The 21,664-nt window shown below is 43.3% G+C and overlaps 1 protein-coding gene across 1 annotated transcript in view; it reads right to left on the bottom strand.

The window, feature by feature from the left end:
- TESMIN (testis expressed metallothionein like protein) overlaps window positions 1-21,664 on the bottom strand; it is a 1,510,092-nt gene that overhangs the window by 640,970 nt on the left and 847,458 nt on the right. The window contains exon 11 of the mRNA XM_085644767.1: window positions 12,349-12,431. Within this exon, the coding sequence (XP_085500893.1) occupies window positions 12,349-12,431 (83 nt within the window). The remainder of the gene's footprint in view (window positions 1-12,348; window positions 12,432-21,664) is intronic.

Genomic DNA, 21,664 nt, shown 5'->3' with positions numbered 1-21,664 from the left:
TCCGCCAAATCGCCCGTGTCTGTTTGACTTGAATTTATCACGGCACGACTGACTGAATGGCAGTGTGTGTCCGGTTCAGGGGGTCTGCCCGCCTTCAGACGACCCGGCAAGCTGTTTTTTTCATTACAGGGCATGTCCTTGGTGCCGCAAGGTGAGCCAGGGGGTAATTTGTTGCCCAATCTACCAATTCTAGCCCCTCTTAGGCTGCCAGCTTCACCATTTGTTGGGTTGGCTATATCCCCCGCTCCCGTTGACGTTATTTTCCCGAGAAGATGTTGGGGCCTGGTCCTTACACATGATGAAGTCTCGGTTGGATTGTTGTTATTCGAAGGACTGTGCTCAAGTGTGCTTGGTAGAAGTGGTATTTGCAGCCCCTTTATGTTCTCGGTGTTAGAATAGATGGCTGCTCCAGGGTCTTTCAAAAAGGAAAATCTTGTATAGATCTTGGGCTGATAGGTGGACAGCTTTTTTCTCTGGAGCATCCCTGCGATGTTTATAAGGTGTCAACCCCTTGGTGGTGCTGGTAATGATGGTAGAGAGGGAAGTGGCTGTGTACAGTCAGTTGGAATTAGAATGTTGGTTGACACTGAGCTGTAGGTCTTATGCATGCCTCGCCTCTCCACAGTTGAGCTTATGGGAACACCCCTTCTGGGTGATGTGAGATCATTTGTATTTGCAGTTATACTTGTACTTGTGCGTGTCCTGTCGTGATCGTGGTCATGATCGTGATCGTGGACGTGGTTTTTATCATGGATCATCTCTAGTTGTAAGGCTTCTTTAAGGTCAGTTTTCCTCTTTTTTGACTTAGGTTTTGGCTCTAAAAGTGGCTGCGTAACTCTGCCAGATCTCATAGTGACCCCTTTGTTGTCTTATTGTCTAAGTGTTACCAGTGCTTAAACAGGGCCCCAACAAGGGGACACGGTTAGTTCACGGTTGGCTCCTGGCTTGGACACTGTTGGGCACTGTTGGTGCAGGGCCGCTTAAAAGTTCAAATCGAAGTTAAAGTTGTGAGAGGCAAGTAAGAGGTGAATGAGGTGAAGGGCAAATGAGGGACTGCCGGTACAGCCGCACACACGTTGAACAGGTCCTGCTGTCAGCTACGGAACAACAACAACCGCCCTCGCACTTGCACCAGGTCACGCCGAGCTGCCCCTGCACTGTAAAGCGCGGCCTCTAGCGGCGACAAGGACGACAATACTGGCCTCCGACTTCTGGCCTCCCACTTCCGGCCTCTGAATTGAGCGGGGTGAGCAAAGGTGAGAGGCAAGCTAAAACGGCCAAGGGCCCCTGGGCTCGCAAACTCTCAGTACTCACAGTGGCTGGCCACACGAGCCTGCAGGCTCCCCCCCTCGGCACACACTGAACAAGCCGGTGGGAGATGGCAAGAGAGCAGTGGCTGTGTTTTTGAGGCCCCCCGGAGCATAGCGGGGGGTACCTGGCCTCTATGGAGGGAAGGGAAGGATGACGTGGTGGTAAAGAGTAGGCCTGGGTGGTAAATTCCGTTCCGCTCGTGGAATTTGCAGAATTTGGGTAATTTCACGCAGAACACGGAATTGCCCAACATTCTGCGTTCCGCGGCTTTGCATAATTTTTTGCTTGTTCGCATTCTCAAAATGCGTGTTTGTGAGATAATTCCCCCGTGCACGCAAACAGCGTTCGCGAACAGGAAAACAGCATCGCGAACAAGAAATTCCACGTGTTCGCGGAATTTCTGCGTGCTGCGGAGATTTTTTACTGTTTCGCAGAGCTTTGTGTAGCACGACTACGCAAATTCCGCCCACCCCTAATAAAGAGGAGCATGAGAGCATGGTACACTGGGTGCCGCAAGCTGCAACCAACCTAGTTGGGCCGCCTCCGCAGACGCACCTGGGCACAACACTCTGCGGCCACCGCTAACGGTGGCTGCACTCTCACGCTCTTGTGACGCTCTTCCTAACTCCTGTCATACCTTCCCTCTGTCCGCCTCCTCTAGGTCCGACACTGTCCACACATCGCCTTCAGAGACTCCGGCAGACCAACCGCTCCGCCCGCGTTCCTGCGCCGCCCTCCGCCTTGCGTCAGTATCAGCTGCTCAACTCAGGAACTCAGTCTCTATAGCAATCACTCAACATCTGGGCACACCTCGCCTACGGGAACTGAGCACCTCTTGGTTCCAATCATTTAGACCAGTCTGGATGGACTGCATCTTACCTGTTCTTCGATGCCTGATTTGCGGAGAAGAATGCGTGTTAGATCTCTGTCTGACACTTTCATCGGCAACGCCACCGGACATGAATACCATGCTGGAAACGGTGAGGGTCCATGCTCAGCAATGTCCCCAGCGTATCCCTATCATGATGGCTGCATTCCTCGAGGACCCGCAGGTGCCTTTTGCTACAACCGGGTTGAGCATCAGCTCTTCCACTAGCACTCAGGTATCGTCTACAGTACCAGCTGCCACTGCACCAGCTATTGGCAGTTCTGAGCATTTGTGCTCAATTGACGTGCTCTGCGAGGTATTACAGGGATCGTCCTCTGCAACGGCGAGCAACGGCGATGTTACGTCTCCCAACCAGGACACTTAATCTATAATTGGCTCTTCGTGTGCTGGGAAAGAATTCAGTGTTTTCTTCTTTCTTTTTTTCTTCCAACACTCAACCAAATTTGGAAAATTTCCTTTAATTGACACTTTCGCTGGGAAATCATGGCCTTCTGACGCTTGTAGTGGTTCGACTGATATAAACAAACTCAACTAGGACTTTGGCTTAGAGTGAAATTTCCAATACTAATTTTCGAAAATATTTTTTTTCCTCCCCCCCATTAGACTATTTTTATATTGGTTTTAAAGACAATATTTTATGAAGCTCACTGATAGTTTTATGCGCTACTACCTAGTAAAAAGAGTAGTTCATTAGCATTATTTACTGTTGACTGTTCGGAAGAGGAGTGGGTGTTATGTTCCGTACAGGTACCCTAATATAGGTCCGGGTAATATCATACACCTTCACCTACATTATCTCCCCTACACTACACAGTAACAAGCCTTTTAGGATTGAACCTTTACCTAGTTCTAGTCCTGGGCGCAGAAGGAGGGATTTCCCTGAACAATAGCATCCTATTCATCAATGGACTCATACAGTATGAATGAATATTCATAAGGGTTCTTGGAAACCAGGCAGAAGCTACACCACCTGCATAACAACTACAAACAATGTTCATCCCATAGGTCATCCTCAAATCCAACAATGGCTAATACAAGAAACAAGGGACAAAGAAACCCTAGATACTTTTTGTAGAAATACAGCAAATCTTGCTAGGATTGGGGGATGAGACTGAGACTTCCAGGCCGACACACTGACCAGAGACACTGAGGCTCCTGCATGCAGATGCTCCAGCTGACAGTGGTCTAACACAGCCCTCGCGGGGTGTCCAACTCGAGACCAGGACGGGGTCCCACACTCTTTCACTTCAGGAAATGGGGTTAGACTAAATCCTAGAGGGATTCTTGGCTTCACACCTCTTCACATGCTAGGTACACTTAGGTACATCTAGATAGGCATCTTAGGAGTACGCGCTCTTTTTTATCATGTATGTATTCATGATTATTGCAAGATGGTAGAACTGTACTATCCTTTTGTTTTCACTGTACTGATAATCATATATACCTGCTACTGTCTAACGTTTGTTGCAGTACATCTATTTTACACTAGAAGAACAACTGTGCAATAAATTCTTATTGTAACACCCTGACTATTTCTTCTGTGTAACTCTCTGAGACCGAATAAGTGAGCACAAGTGACTGAGCGAAAGGTAGTACATTGTTTCCACGATTCTGAGGGATCAGGATTGTCATGTTCTGAGATTGCCAAAAACGAACCTCTCCCCGATAAGAGGAGTCTAGTGGCACTGTGAGCAAACAGGCTAACATTCTCAGTGGAGGCGCTCAGAGCCAGTCTGCCACCAAACCCACAGTTTATGTTATCCGGAACACACAGATCCTGTATAAGTAATATAGGAACTACACAATTAGAAAGTTGGCATTTTCTTGTTCTGACCATCTGGTGCCTTCTGCCTGTTTCCTGGGTCACATGACTGGATGTAGTTGGCAGTTGGCCACTGTGTATTACTCACAGACAGTGAGACAAAGAGGAACTACGTATTGGCAGGATGAACCATCCAGCTAGGATGAGAGGGGCATAACTGTTCCCTGCCCCACTTTCATTTCAAAGAAGTCCATTGCCAACCCAGACTACTAAGAGCATTGACAGGGGAAGGGAAGAACTTTTGAGAACCAGATGTGGGGGTAATACAGGGAATCCCCTCACTTCAAAAGCTGGCACAAGGTATACATATTGGACCCTCAGAGCACCTCTTCAGATCAGTTCTGGACATGTGGAAGACTCAGAAGAAGGATGAATGCTACCCTGCTTCTGGAAATAAAGTACTTCTGCCCTGCGGTAGGAAGAGGGAAGACTAGACTGGCCCTTTAAATTTATGCTTTACAGTTTGTTTTAGTGCAAAAAAAGTCCCATCATGCCTTGTAATGTTGTGTCTAAAACCAGGGCTGGATTAAAGCTCGTTTTTGTCAGCAGAGGCATCACAATAATGTTTAGTTAAAATCCAGAGTTACGCGTGTTTGCCAGTTTGTATAACATTTTTGCAGGCACAGTCTACCACTCGTAAAAAACCAATGAAATTCCCCCGTTATAGTCAGTTCAGATAACTATAACTCGCGCGCCCGCAATCCACTGCTCATGACGTCACATATTACATCACTCATGACATGGTCAGTGGCATCACTCATGACATCACTGATGACATCATCCTTGTGATAGAGTGGCGGTCGCGCGAGTTATAGTCATCTGAACTAACTATAATGGGGGAATTTCATTGTTTTTTTACGAGTGAAATGTCCACCTAACTATAACATGTGTGAAACCTATGGTTTTTTAAGTGAATTTGCAAGGTTTTTTAAATGCTAATTCCTAACTATAACGTGTGTGAAACCTATGGTTTCTTAAGTTAATTTGTACGGTTTTTTAAATGCTAAGTTATGTATGTACTATTTTTTTTTTTTTTAAAGGTTTTTCACCGTGCGCGCACCGTGCGCGCACCCCACGATTTGAAAAAAAAAAAATGTTTTTTCACCCTTCGGGGTCCTTTAGGGACCCCCTGACAAAGGCTAGGGTGTCAGGAACTCTCTACCCTGCCCCCTTTTCACGTTCGCCACCTCTCTTTTTCACTCTCGCACCCAAAGCAAACAAAATGGCGGCCGACACTTCCTGATTTCGACCGATTCGAGCGTTGACTGACATGTAACCACCAATCAGAATTACGCTCGCGCACGTTAGGGTGCGCGCACGGTGCACGCACGGTGCGCGCACGGTGCGCGCCTATACATATTTATGTACTTTTAACTGCAATTTTCTCAGGAAATACTGAACAGATTGACTCCATACATGCAAAAGGCACATGCCTGACCTGAGGACTACCTCTCTGCCAAATTTCAAGTAATTCTGTTCAGCCGTTCGGGCTGTACCTTCGACTAAAGGTCCTATGGGAAAATGCATGGGGAAAACGCGTTTTGGGACCTCCCTTTTTTCTCGGCCCCCACTTGACGAATCACCCCGAGGCTTTCAGGGTAGGAGCTGAGCGGAGCGCCCCATTAGTTTTGAAAATTTCACGAGGATTCGTCAACCGGCGCCAAAGTTATAAAAAATAGAATTTTCAGATTTCCTATGGAAACACGGTCCTAACTATAACTATCTACTGGCGACCGCCAATATTATAATATATATATATATATATACACTAATAAAGATTAAAAAAAGTTAAATAACGGAGATTCTATATAGAGTTGATTAAATTTAGAATCGTCTCAATGTATAAAGTATTTCTTATCAGGAGGATTCATTGAGGCAAAACGGGGACGCACGGATATTTCTTTTTTTTATTTGAAAAGAGATTTTAAAAAAAGAAGTGGAAATTGTATGTTACGTACTCCTATCATAAAATGGACGACAGTTAGAAGGTTATAACATTATGGTTTCACTTTGTAGTCCACTTTTTATGTTTTTACTTGTTTCAAGTTGTACGTGATTTGGTGTGTATATATGTATTGACTAAAAAACAATGAATTTACATGTGATCAAGGCGTTTACACAAAACGCGTGTTGGTTTTTCCGGCTTGCTACCGAGAAAATAAAAACTTTTCCCAAGCACTTTGAATACGTGCTTTATTTTTGCGGAAGGAGTGTGCGCGCACAATTTTGTGCAGTGAACTGGATTTAAACAGAGCTACCTCGGACCCTGGCGTGCACCGCTGTGGTTGGGTCATGGCAGACTCGAGGAGGTGGAAAGGCAAGGTGATTTTGGGCCGGTTGACCGCGGTGTGGGAAGTGTTGCCATTTTTTCCAACAGCCAGCATTGAGGATATTTCCCCTTTGATCGCAGCGCAGCGTTACTAATTCCGGGGAACTTTACAAATATACGAGCCGTGCTGGGAGGTATCGACGACGGCTCGTAGGAGAAGCAATGACGGGGGCAGCAAGTACGGCTTCTCTCTCTTCGTGAGTTTGCTGGAGTGACATATTGTCTGGATTTATTGCTGATTGTTGGTTTAGACACAAAGAGAGTATATGGAAAAGGCATAATTCACCCTACACAGCAGCTTTCCCTATAAGCCCCACTTAATTTTGAGGATTGGTGGTTTTTGGGCTTCCGCAGGCACAAGTGTGGTTTCTGGCAGGATTCCATGCGAGGTGCTGAGAACTTTGGGATGTGAAGAAATCTTGCAAATTTAACCTAGTTATCCAATTATAGCCGTTATGGAACAGGATACAGAGGCACGGAGAAGGCTGAGAGCCAAAACGATGTTTGTTAAAACAGCTAATCAATTACAGGATCAGGAAAAGGTAATGCTCCCCACCTCTCTGATTCAAAAGTACCAGAAATTGGAAAAACTGATGAGGAAAGAGATCTCTAAATGGTGGGAAGCCATAACATTAGAGAAATACCTGGAAGAAGGAAGAGTCCTGCGGGGACTTAGGATCTTCATTGCTCCAGCTTATGAGGATCCAGATCCTGAGTTAGCTGATGAAAGGGCAAGCAACCTGATGGATTGCTCTAATCGGATGCTGTCTATCTTGATAAAGTTTGCTTGGAAAGAACGCTCAGCTCTGCTCAAATCAATTGCAGAACTCAAGGAGGAAATCCAAAAGGAAGAGAATTCGGAGGCATTTGTGATAAAAATCGAGGATATTATGAAAAAGTTTGAGAAGCATGAAGAAGAAATTATAACCAAAAAAGAGAGGGAATTCTTGAGAGACAAGATTGACTATTGATCTGGCAGAGTGTTTACATTTAACCATAGATTTGATAATGTGAGCAATAAGGGAGTACGAGAGATTACAGATGGAATAAGGGCAACTTGTGAAATTGGCAGTGATGCTAGTGAGAGTGATATTTCAGAAGATGGGACACCCTTAAGTGAGAAAATCTTACCTGTGCCAACAAATTTGGGGAGGAATTTTGTCTACTGAATCAAACAAAGAATCAACAGAATTGGCAGAAAGACAGGGGTCGAGGAAAAGGAAGGGCACAAAACGGCCGAGGCAGAGGAAAAACTATTGGAGAAAACGCCCTATCTGCAAACAAATAAGGTGGGGCTGATGGAGGAAGAACAACAACCCCTGTGGGAATGGAAACAAGGGGTCAGAAGAGACGGGGAAAATGAAGGACTGCAGAAATGTGGTAAATCTTTCAAACCGTCCTTTAAGTACTATTGAACATAATGTGCTACAATATGGTTTATCCTTTTGTCCTACGACCTTGTTTTCATATACACAAGAAAGAGTTGATCTTTATCATTTTGTAAGAAAACTAAGATTGCGGAAATGGCACAAACTGAAAGTTAAGAACCCTCTCCTTCTTAATGCTTTAACGTATATCACTCCTGCCAATGAGACAATTAATGAGGTTGACACTTTGATTGCTCTGAAGGAATTGGAGTTTGATACTCTTGATTCGACACCCATAAATGCTCAACCTTTGGGTTTTAAGGTGAATTTAAGTTGTCCAAATGATTTTAGATCTACATCTACTTTCAATCCTGCACTCCCCCCATGTGGTATTGATATCTTTGAAACCCTGGTGATTAATGACCTGAAGACATTAGCCAAAAAAGACACTGGTGCCATGATAATTTGAGCAAAAAAGAAAGAATGGCTATAAAATCTCTGCAGTTAGATCGCAGTATAGTTATCCGCCAATCAGATAAGGGGGGGTAATGTTGTTGTTTTGAATGTGGATGATTATTTACAGGAAGGTATACAACAACTAGAGAACCAAGAGTGTTATGAGAAAGTTTCTAAAGATATTGTTGAGAATGCGAATGGTACATACCATGGTATGCTAAAAATGTGGCACACGCAGGGAATTCTGGAATGGGATGAGTACTCTTATCTCTTGAATTGCTATCCGAAAACAGCTATTCTTTACTTACTACCCAAACTGCATAACGACCCACTAAGACCACCAGGGAGACCTATTATGTCTTCTACGGGTTCTCTATTGGAAAAAACCTCCAAATACATTGATTATTTTTTGCAACCATTTGTTGAGATGTTGCCTTCTGACATAAAGGATAGCAAAGAATTTTTAAACAGAATCAAGGATGTGGTTTGGCAAGAAGGTTTTTTGTTAATAACTTTGGATGTCTGCAGCCTGTACACATCTATTGAGCATGCGGATGGTGTCCAGGCAAGCTAGCATTTCTTGAAATCACGTTCTATTTCCTTTCTGCAACACAATGAGATGTTATTGCTGATGATCAAATGTTTTTCAATGAGATGTTTTTCAGACAAAAACAGGGGACTGTAATGGGCACCTGCTTTGCTCCCAGTTATGCTAACCTCTTTATGGGGTGGTGGGAGCAGCAGGTGCCTAAGATCTTCAAACAATATAACAACCACATTAAAATCTGGTTGTGTTATATTGACGACCTTTTTATCATCTGGCATGGCAGTCAGGAACAAGCCATAGATTGTGTCTAGTTTCTTAATACGAATGAGGTGAATCTTAGATTTGAAGGCACTATGAGTGACACCTGCATTGAGTTTTTAGATCTACAAGTAGAAGTGGTGAAGGGTCAACTAACGTCTAGATTTTACCGTAAGAAAACTGCAGGAAACACTCTTCTGCATGCAGAAAGTAAACATTCAAAGGTGTTGATTCAGAGTATTCCATATGGAGAGTTTCTCCGGGCTCTGAGAAACTGCAGCTCCGATATGGACTTTAAGAAAGAATGTGACTGTATGAAGGCCATATTCCTAGCAAGGGGTTATAAAGCCACATCTATTGAGAATGCATGTGCCAAAGAATCCAATCTTAAAAGGGAGGAGTTGCTAGCTCCTAAGGATAGTGTCCATAAAGAAGATGACAACATTATCAGATATGTAAAAACTTACAACTCTAGTTCACAGAATCTGAGAAAATGTCTGAGGAAACATTGGAGAGTCTTAAAAACTGAGCCATCTCTGGAAGGAGTGTTGAAAGATTCTCCAAATATTTCATTTAGAAAGGTGAATTCTCTAAAAGATAGATCATGTAGCAATGAAGTCTCACTCACAAAACCCAATAATTAGGACATTCAAGGCTTCTTTACTTGCATGTCTTGTAAAGCATGCAAATTCAGCTCCAATGTAAAGAAGGTTTTGTATCCATTAACGGACTCAGAGAGAACAATAGAGAAACATCTAACTTGTCTCCCTGACTTCTGTGCTTATGTTTTAATCTGTCCATGTTCCAAAAAGTATGTGGGCAGCACTATGTTTCCTGTGAAGAAGCGAATTTTGGAACATATGTGGGCGATGCAAAATAAAGACAAGATGTCCCCAGTGGCGAGCCATTTTGATGAATTCCATAAAAGCAACCGCAATTTGCTGCGCTTTTATGTTATTGATCGGGTCCCTCCTACTATCAGAGGTAGAGATAGGATTCGCAGAGTGTGCCAGTTAGAATATAATTACATTTTGGAGCTGGATACCAAAATTCCGGGAGGCCTTAATTCGGAAGAAGAATTGTCCTGGTTTTTGGGTGATTGAGTGTAATAAGATTCAGGAACTATGTTACCAATATCTTTATGTGCTACTTTCCTTTTGTAGTTTCTATTAGGACTGTCATTTTATTTCAATTTGATGGTATCCTTGGGAATTCTGAATTTTTAAGTTATGTGCAGTCTGTATCCGAAATAATTTTATAATAACATTTTAAATTGCACTTTCACATTTATGATGACACTAGTTCACTGTTTTATGTTGGTGTGTGTATCATTGGAGTCTATGAACGTGCCATGACATTTAATTCTGATCCCCTCTTTCAGGTGGAGGAACATTATTGGTGCAAGAACACTATGAAGATGCTTTCCCACATTTGTTGTCCTTTGATTGATGAAATACATGAAACGTACAAGTATTTATGCCCACTTGGGTCAGAATGTGGAAATATTGAGTTATGAAATGTAATTTAATTTAATTTACCACCCCACTTGGGATTTATTTATTTATGCTTATTAGATTTTGATGTGTGAGATATATTTCAGGATGGATGTCTCACAACCCATTTGCTAAATCTAGCGCGAAAGCGTTATGGCGATCAGAGCATGTCTAAACTATTTCTAAACTGATTGCACCATTGAAAAGTAATTCTCTTCTGTGTTGACCATTATGAATGTACATTTATCAGAGGGATATGCAATACAATTGTTTCATTTTCTGCCAATATCGGATACTATGAATCCATGAATTACTATTTTCAGGATAAAGAATGAGGGACAGTTCTGTTGAGAGGGATGGTATGAGCTATTAGCGTATTGGTCGCTCATTGAGATCATTATTTGTTTTCACTGCATGTAAGGTTGTATGATCTGTTTTTATTTTAGGACAAGTATAATTTTGTTCGCACTAATAAAGATAAAAAAAGTTAAATAACAGAGATTCTATATAAAATTGAATAAATGTAGAATCGTCTCAATGTTTAAAGTATTCCTTATCAGGAGGATTTATTGAGGGAAATACGGGGACGCACGGATCTCTCTTTTTTGTATTTGAAAAGAGATTTAATTAAAAGCAGTGGAAATAGTATGTTACGTACTCCTATCATAAAATAGTCGACAGTTAGAGGGTAATAACACTATGGTTTCACTTTATAGTCCACTTTTTATGTTTTCACTTGCTTCACGTTGTACGTGATTTGGTGTGTATATATGTATTAACTAAAAAACAATAACATTTACCCGTAATCAAGGCGGTTACGCCGGAATGCGTTGGGTTTTCTGGCTTGGTACCGAGAAAATAAAAACGTTTCCCAAACACTTTGGATACGTGCTTTATTTTTGCGGAAGGAGTGTGCGCGTGCAATTTTGTGCGGTGATCTGAATTTATACAGGGCTACCTCGGACCCTGGCGTGCACCACTGTGGTTGGGTCCCGGCAGACTCGAGGAGGTGGAAAGGCAATAATATATATATATATATATATATATATATATATATATATATATATATATATATATATATATATAGATATATATATATATAGATATATATAATTATTATATATGTGTGTGTGTGTGTGTATATATACATATTTTTTTTAATGTACAACATTATTTATTCTTCCATTATTTTAATGCTATAATTTATAATATTCTGGATTTATTATTTTATACGATATCTATAAAATAAACATAGTTTTTTTAATTCTTTTTAATGATATTAGTGTGAACTATATTTTTGTTTTTGTTTTGATATTTTGGAACTCAGCATTATAAGTGTAGGTAGACAATAATTTTTACATCAATATTTGTTGCACGATATTTGTGTAGCACTATATTTGTTGTTCCAATATTATGTCAGACATCCGTTCTGGCACCAGGAGCCTTCACTTATAGTATAGTCATTTAGTAAGGACAGTGCAGTGGAAGGAGGACAAGGAGGTAAATATTTTGTACCTTTATGAAAGAGAACTGTAGTTCCAATTTAGGCAAATAAAGGGGTAATGGCAGGAGCACATTTTCATGGTAGAGGTATGAATGATGTTCTAAATACACTTTATGCAGAATATCTTCCATTTAAATGAGTACAAAGACCTGGTTGTATGGTGCTTTTCCTCTTTCAGAATGTCCATACAAGCTTGTGGTTGATTATATGGCAATGGTTGATGTATTTTGGCACCATACCTACGATTTTAGCAGTAGATGAGTTCCACTTGGTGTTAGCTACGGAGAAAATATAATATCCCATCCATGCAAATATTCTTTCACATTTTGATTTAAGACATCATAGAAACTTCAAATGTGTAATTTTTCTTACCCAGATACAGTAATTTTTGATGGCCCTTGAAGATTTGTGAGCACAGCATTGTTCACAAGGGAGAGTAAGGCTCCATTATCAAGCTGTTAAAATACAATTCAATGTTTTCAGGTTTCTCTAATATTTAATTATATTAATGCTGTTAAAACATTACCCGTTTACATTTTGAAACAAACATTGGTATTTGCCCTTAGTAAAACTTGAAAAAAAATAACAAGTTGCAGCTATTTTATCAATTATTAACCACAACTTGGTTTCAGAGAAAAATATACATTTACAGAAAATATTAATGATACAATTAAAACAGAAATGGAGTCATGAAGACCCAAGTGTTTGTGCTCAGCGGGAGCAAGTAGTAATTCAATCTGTTTTAAGACTAGCACCTATTTGGATATTTTGCTCACTCTTCTATTTCCATGGTCATTACACTTCAGGTTGTGCATTGAGGTAACTGCCAGTAAAAACAGTATACTAAGGATAATATCCTATGCAGAATGGCAGAAAATACAGTTGGCATGCATTATTCCCTATTATTAACCCCAACCTAAGAGAGGAGAGGAGTTGGCCTAATGGCTAGGGCGCTCGACCTCGGACCTGGGGAACTGGGTTCGAGTCTCGGTAACGACGCTGAACATCCTGTGATTCTGGGCAAATCACTTAATCTACCTGTGCCTAACAAAAAAATATGAATGTGTGTCCTCATGTATTGTAACTGGTGCTATGTAAAGCACTCTGATACCTGATTGGATTCGGGTCAAGTTCGCGCTATATAAAAACCCTGAAAAAAAAATAAAAACAACAATCACCTCCAGTGTATCTGATTTGTATTATCCCAAGTGCCCGGCCCAGTAACCCTATGACTAGTAATCTACAAGATGAGATAATCCATTTTCTCCTTGGGACTTTATAAACCACACTAAAGAATAAATTGTGGCTTAGTGATTCAGAGGCACTATCTCAGACAGGGCAGATAGTATTGGAGTTTGCCCATCCAGCCTGTGTGGGTAAAATCGCATATCTAAACTTTCGATATAACTGTCTAGAGAGAGGGCCCTGGATGACGTCTAAGGAAGGCTTGTACAGAGGGACGATCTTATGTTCAAGGAATTGATCTGTCAAACTTCCTGATCTATACTATATAATACAGACTTAAATAGGAATAAAATCTGTGCTGTTCCTCAAGTTTAACTACAAACCTTGATAGATAAAAATGTGAGTACGCTTTTACATTACTTCCCAGTACTGGGCACAGAAAGGACAGCATGCCACTTCCATGGGCACAGAACCGACAGCAAGCACCTTCTCTGCTACACTTCTAGTAAACATTGGTAGATTTCCTGATTAACACTTGTCCTTTAAAACCAAAAGACCAAGGGTGCATCACAAATAAACAATCAATAAACACAATTGCTGTTAGCAAGCGAGTAATAATAACACCTGCACAATCCAGTAATCTTCTTCTTTTGTTTATGTTTCATGTAATTGTTCTTAAAACCAGCCAACGTGTTTCGTCCACTAGACAATGGACTTCTTCAGGGCAAAAAATATGCATATTTTCTGATAGTGGGCAATCCAGTTTTAGCGAAATATCAAAAAACAACAATTTTCCTTTGGGAGAATTAGCATCCCAAGTTACACCAATTATGCGACATATTTGCTAATGCGCATAAAAAGCCAGTAGAGGATGAAGAATCCCATCCATGTTTAAATCACATACATTTGTGTCCCATGTCTATGTTGTAAGCAGCGCACAAGACACCCTGTGTAAGGCACTTGAATCCTAGCATTCGGAATTCCCCTAGTCCGTATCTCCGGTATCGCATCTGATAACGAGAGATCCTGTTCGTATCCTATTAATGTGAATACAATAGTGAAACTTCCATTCACCATACTCATACATGCCATACATTCCGACCCATTTGGTCCCTATGTTTGCATTTCTCTGTAGGTATGAGAGAGACAGAGATAATTAATCAAGCACATCATTACATATATCTGTATATATACTTATACGTGTCTCTAAGTGATCCCTGTTATTATTTCACATGAAGCAGGACCAGTACAAAGTGTGAGTCTCCTTCACAGTTACTTTAAAAATGTGTACATTCTCTGCATGCACCAAGTTGGTATACAGTGTGCAAGTATTATCCTTACGATTACCAAGATATTGTATGTGCTACACTCATCATGCATATTAAGTGTGATTTTTGCACATTCCCCCTACTTTATTTTGAGCTCCATGAGGGTAAGGAGGCAGGTGGACCCTGTAGTCAAACTTTGTTAACAAATAGGTAAATAACATCCATAAGAGTGTCAGGGTGTAGGTTCCACTAAGTCAAAGGACCTATCAATGCCACCGCCTATGTCCCACTTATGTCATCAAAGGTCTCTTCCCAGAAATGAACCTATTTGGTTTCTCCTTTCCTACATCTTATCATGAGGATATTTTCCTGGCCTTAAATACCCAGTTTTGCTCTGAGTAACGTGATCCAGGTGCAACATTACAAGAGGATGTCCTGCTATCTCATTCAGCTAGTGCCAGAGGAGGCTGTTCTGCTGCCAGTTCATCTCATTTCATGTAGAACAACTCCTAAATGTTCTCAATAGTGAGATTTCCTTTTACTGCTTATTCATTTCATTCTGGGGCCGATTCCAATCCTGGAAAAAGGCTGTACAAATCATTGTACGGAGCGTTTTTCCCACACGACTCGTACCCGGTAAACTTTTCTTACAACCTAGGAAGTACGATTCGTACAGAAAGCCTTTTTCCATACGAATCGTACAAAAGACCATATGGCTAAAATAAACCAACGATTCTGATCCGGAAAAGCTTGTATGCGACGTCCATACGTATTTAAGCAGCCGTTTCCGGGCCAGCAAGTACAATTCGTCCCTACGGCACTCCGTACGGCTCTTTTCTTACGGGAGCCAAAAACAGCCGTAAAAGCAGAGTCCCCAGGGGTACGAGTCGTACAGGCATACACCCCCGTGCGTTGTGTATGTACGGTGCATACCCCCAGTGCGCATGTACTGTGCATACCCCCAACATCGCGTACCCCAACATCGCGTACCCCAACATAGCGTACCCCCAACATTGCGTATGTACGGTGCGTACCCCCAGTGCTCCTGTACTGTGCGTACCCCCAACATCGCGTACCCCAACATCACATACCCCCAACATCGCGTATGCACGGTGCGTACCACCAACATCGCATACCCCACCATTGCGTACCCCAACACTGCATACCCCCAACATCGCATACGTACGGTGCGTACCCCCAACATCGCGTACCCCAACATCGCATGACCCAACATCACGTATGTAGGCACCGTGGGTACGCGATGTTGGGGTACGCGATGTTGGGGGTAAGCACCATACAAACGCGTTGTTTGGGTACACGATGTTGGGGTACACGATGTTGGGGGTACGCACCGTACATATGCAATGTTGGGGTACGCAATGTTGGGGGTACGCACCGTACATACGCGATGTTGGGGTATGCGATGTTGGGGTACATGATGTTGGGGGTATGCACCGTACATACCCGATGTTGGGGTACGTGATGTTGGGGGTATGCACCGTGGGTACGCGATGTTGGGGTACACGATGTTGGGGGTATGCACCGTACATATGCGATGTTGGGGTACGCGATGTTGGGGTACGCGATGTTGGGGGTACGCACCATACATACGCGATATTGGGGTACGCGATGTTGGGGTACGCGATGTTGGGGGTACGCACCGTACATACGCGATGTTGGGGTACGCGATGTTGGGGTACGCGATGTTGGGGGTATGCACAGTATATGCGCACTGGGGGTACACACAGTACATGCGCACTGGGGGTAAACACAGTACATACACAACGCACGGGGGTGTATGCCTATACGACTCGTACCCCTGTACGACTCGCTCCCCGGGAACAGCTTGTACGTGACGTCCGTACGTATTTAAGCAGCGGTTTCCGGGCCAGCAAGTACAATTCGTCCCTACGGCACTCCGTACGGCTCTTTTCTTACGGGAGCCAAAAACAGCCATAAAAGCAGAGTCCCCAGGGGTACGAGTCATCCAGGCATACACCCCCATGCGTTGTGTATGTACGGTGCATACCCCCAGTGTGCATGTACTGTGCATACCCCCAACATCGCGTACCCCAACATCGCGCACCCCAACATCGCATACCCCCAACATTGCGTATGTACAGTGCGTACCCCCAGTGCGCCAGTACTGTGCGTACCCCAACATCACGTACCCCAACATTGCGTACCCCCAACATCGCGTATGTACGGTGCGTACCCCCAACATCGCATACCCCAACATTGCGTACCCCAACATTGCATACCCCCAACATCACGTACATACGGTGCGTACCCCCAACATCGTGTACCCCAACATTGCGTGCCCCAACATCGCGTATGTACGCACCGTACATACGTGATGTTGGGGTACACGATGTTGGGGTACGCGATGTTGGGGGTACGCACCATACATACGCGATGTTGGGGTACACGATGTTGGGGGTACGCACCGTACATATGCGATGTTGGGGTACACGATGTTGGGGGTATGCACCGTACATACACGATGTTGGGGTACGCGATGTTGGGGTACGTGATGTTGGGGGTACGCACCGTGGGTATGCGATGTTGAGGTACGCGATGTTGGGGGTACGCACCATACATATGCAATGTTGGGGTACGCGATGTTGGGGTACGCGATGTTGGGGTACGCACCATACATACGCGATATTGGGGTACGCGATGTTGGGGTACGCGATGGGGGTACACACCGAACATATGCGATGTTGGGGTACGCGATGTTGGGGTACGCGATGTTGGGGTACGCAATGTTGGGGGTACGCACAGTACATGCGCACTGGGGGTACGCACAGTATATGCGCACTGGGGTACACACCGTACATACACAACGCACGGGGGTGTATGCCTATACGACTCGTACCCCTGTACGACTCGCTCCCCGGGAACAGCTTTTCTCGGGATACGAGTCGTACAAAGTTCGCTTCTAGCGGGTAATGGCATTCCCCATGTACGGGCCGTTTTCTGTACAAATCGTAAATCCGAAAGCCGGTCTGGATCGTACTAGTACTGTCGGACTGCATTTTTACGATTTGTACGGAAAAGTGTCTGGGTCCGTCTAGTACAACTTTTCCCGATCCGATTTGTACGGATCGGGCCGATCCGTATGTATTTTTCCCGTACGAATCGTACTTCACGGGTCGGACGGGACTTGTACGATTTGTATGGAAAAATTTGCAGATACGAGTCGTCTGGGAAAAAAAAATACAGGATCGGAATCGGCCCCTGTTCTAAATGTGCTGTACATAAACTCCCATGTGTTAGACTTCCTAGGATTATCCCCTATATAAATGAGAGGCTGGTATTAATTCTCTCTAGGGCTCTATCTTTCTTGCATTGCCTTTGTACATATGTGATTATGTAAAACAGAGGTCTCCACCCTTTTTTATAGTAAGAGCTCAAAAAAATCATCTTGAACTACTAACACAATTTATCAGTGTTTCGATAGGGACTACTTGAGACAAGATTCCATTAGTGACCGTTGATCATTGCAGAATTACTAGCAATGATCACCCCAGCACAAAAGGCAAAGTCAAAAGTGGAAATGTCAAAAAAAGGTTAATCAATTGCAATTTATTGTCTCTGCATATCATAGCAGTGATAAATGACGCCTCTGGTCCAAAGAAAAAAAATCAGTAAAAAGACTTGCCAACGCTGCATGAATTAACATCTAAATATCGGTTTTAATTATATTTTTCTGCATACATAAGCTAATCAATTCTGAAAATAGACACATTGTACTTTTAAGTGTATTTTTTCAACTTTGGAAACATACCTTATTAAATCAAATGAAAGCTTTTCATTTAATAGTTTGTGTTACACATAGGGGAGCTACTCAATGGTACCTGGAAATCTACCAGTAGCACCCGAGCTACTCGTTGGAGACTCCGGATGTACACAGACTCAAGATTCTTAAGGGCTATAAATTCATGTGGTGAAATTATAAAAACATAAAAAAGGGGGAAGAGCATTGTGACGTGGATACTCATATGCTGCACACTGTAACTCTTTTAATATATATTATTCAGATGCTGGGTCCCCAGGAATGACCTCTAATCTCCATAGAAATCTATGTCATTCCTGACATCCAAGGGTTCTCACCATTAAATCCTGTCTTATGAGTAGACATACGGTAGATCCATCTTTGTTCTTTCCCACATAGGGCTCTCTTTGGGTTTTTGATATTCTCTTCTCGTAATTGTTCTATTTCTACCCATTTCAGGTCCTCAAATGTATGTCGTACTATCAAAAGTGCTGTGACATTTTTGTTGTACTTCAGCCACACCTTAGATTGCTGTGGTGTTCGCAAATCCCGGTCTTTCTCATCGTCATAGTGATCAGGTAAATGACTTGTGTGGAATTACAATTGTTATGTTTTCTTAAAAGCCACATTTTGCTTCTTTAGTGGTATATACTTTCACTTAACACCGGCAAATAATATCTGTAAGAAATTAGGCTACTGGTTGAGGGGGGTGACACCCTACTCAAGAAGCAACCACAATCTCTGTCAGGGTGAAATACAAACAAACCCCAAAGTAAGCTGTGCTTAAACCTGGGATAGCTTGGCCCAAACCAGTCAGGCTTAATTTAGAGGCAATGTGTAAAGTATTTATGCAGCACTTCAAACAGTAATAAAGTGAAAACACAACACAGGGAAAATCCTACACCTATTTAGAAAAATAATGTTTTAATAAATAATTTGAGCCCAAAACGAAAAGAAATCCAATCAGTAGAATCAGAGATTTGCAATTTTAAAGTTTTAAGTAAAAACAGTGCCTAGAAGAAGAAAGTGCCAACTGTTGTTATCTGGTTGCACCGGACCGGGACATTGTCACAAGTTTAGGCTTACCGCAATGGAGTGCGGCCCGGGTACGGGGACCAAGTTATGCCCACTGGACAAAGGGGCTTTAAATCATGGCTGCGGAACACTGCAAGATCCTGCATCTCGAAGTGGCAGTTCCGAAGAAGCTGTGGGGATGCAAAGCAGAGTCCCACGTCATCGTCGAGGATGCTGTTGATTAAGGGATTGCGATGCAAAGGCCTGAATTAAGGATGCTGCACACAGTGGTGGTTTTGAGGAGGCTGCAATGCAAGGTCCTGCATTTGGGATGCATCGTGCAGCAGTGGTTCTGATGCCGCTGTGAGGAGATGTGTCACGCTGCGTCGGTTCTCCTTACACAACCACAGCTGAGTTGGCAGAGCACATTTAGGCCCACTTCCAAGGGTCCAGGACTGGGGTGGCACCACTAAAGGGGATGGAGTTGAAGGTGGTTGGAACCTTTTGTTTCCATGTGGCTCTAATCAGGAGGACAGCCAACTAGTCCTTGGAGTCACTCTGATGGTCTTGGGTTCAAGATGCAGGCCACATCATTTTCACTCAGGCAGAAGGGCAACAGAGCAACAGTCCTTATTACAGAGCAGAACAGCAGTTCTTCTGAGTCTTACACAGGTCCAGACGTGTACTGAGGAGTTGGGTCTGAGGGTCCAATATTCATACTTCGTACCCATTTTGAAGTACAAGAAGGCTCTGAAGCTTCCCACACTCAACGGTCCTTGGAGTTTCTTGCCTCCCTGCCCCGGGCCCAGCTTGTCTAGGGACAAAACAGACTATGTCAAAACCCTTTGTGAGTGTGCTGGGCAGAGCCTTTGTAGTGTGCAAGGGTGGTACGTGGCAGCTCCTCCTCCTAGCAAGTCAGAGATGTCCCATCCTGCCAACTCCTATTCTAACTTTGTCTCACTAGCTGGGAGCAATACACAAAGACCACCTGCCAGCTACACCTAGTCATGTGACCCAGGATACAGGCTGTAGGCACAAAATGTTTGGGACAAGAAAAGGCACATTTTTTAAAAGTGGTCTTTTCAGAATTGTGACTTAAAATCCTACTTTACCATTAAAGAGGGTATTGAATTACACTGCTTTAGACATTCTAACCTACTCCCAATTGAAAGTTATCACTTATTAAAAGTAGCAATGTTTATCCATTGCTATCCTAGAAGTGAAAAACGAGTTTAAGAGTTTTCCACTACCAGGACATGTAACAGTTAAAAGTACATGCCCAACCTTTTAAATACACTGCATCGTGACCTATGGGTTATTTAGGGCCTACACTAAGGATGACATATGTATTTAAAAGAAAAGTCTATTTTGCCAGGTCGAAATTGTAGTTTAAAACTGCACACACAGGGGCTCATTAGGATCTCGGGCGGATCGCCACCGCCCACATGGCGGTGGCGATCTGCCCATGATCCGTCCCCTCGCCACCCATTTCCCCCTGCCATATTACTATGGCGGGGGGACCACGGCGGATGGAAAGACTGTCCGTCGCTTTTCCGCCAGGTCAACAAGTTGACCGGGAGGAAAAGAGTTTAATATGGTGGCGGTGTCTGTGAGACACCGCCAGCCATATTACTATGGGCGCGGAACCATGCCTTTCCGTGGTGGCATTGCCGCCACGGAAAGGCATGCGGGAATTGCTTGCGGGGGCCCGTTACAGGCCCCCAAGGACTCTGGGGGGTGGGGGGTGCACATGGGGGGTACCTATGGTACCCCCCTGCATTACAATAGACATTGCATTACAATAGACAACTTGGCAGGCACCGTGCGGTGCCTGTCACGTTGTGCATTGGGATGTGCGACATGCATTTTTAGCATTGCGGTGGGCGGTGCTGAATGTTAAATATGCGGGATGCGCCCGCCACTGTGGCTGGCGCATCCTAATTGCCCCCACGGGACCCCCGCCCTTACAGCGGGTGGTCCCTCTTCAAGTCGGGATGGCGGGCGGACAAAGTCCGCCCGCAATCCTAATTATGCCCACAGGCTGCAATTGCAGGCCTGAGATGTTTATAAAAGGCTACTTAAGTTGGTGGCACAATAAGTGCTGCAGTCCTATAAGTAGCATTTAATATACAGGCACTGGGTACATGTAGTACCACTTTACTAGGGACTAACAGGTAAATTGAAAGTGCCAATTGGGTGTAAGCCCATGTTACCATGTTTAAAGGAAAGAGCATGAGCACTTTAGCACAGGTTACAATGGTAAATCAACATTATCAACATAAGGAACATCAAAGACAATGGCTGGCCTACCTTTTGTTATCCTTTTGTTTTCTGAAATGATACAATTGTTAGTTGTATATGTTTGGTAGTTATTGTATTTATGTTTGTGTTAAAATTACGTGGCAAAGGCCATTGTCACTTTTAATAATGCATAAGGAAAACC

This window comes from Triturus cristatus, chromosome 3_1 (assembly GCF_964204655.1).
Source record: "Triturus cristatus chromosome 3_1, aTriCri1.1, whole genome shotgun sequence".
Lineage (NCBI taxonomy): Eukaryota > Metazoa > Chordata > Amphibia > Caudata > Salamandridae > Triturus > Triturus cristatus.
This window is presented reverse-complemented; position numbering and strand designations above follow the sequence as displayed.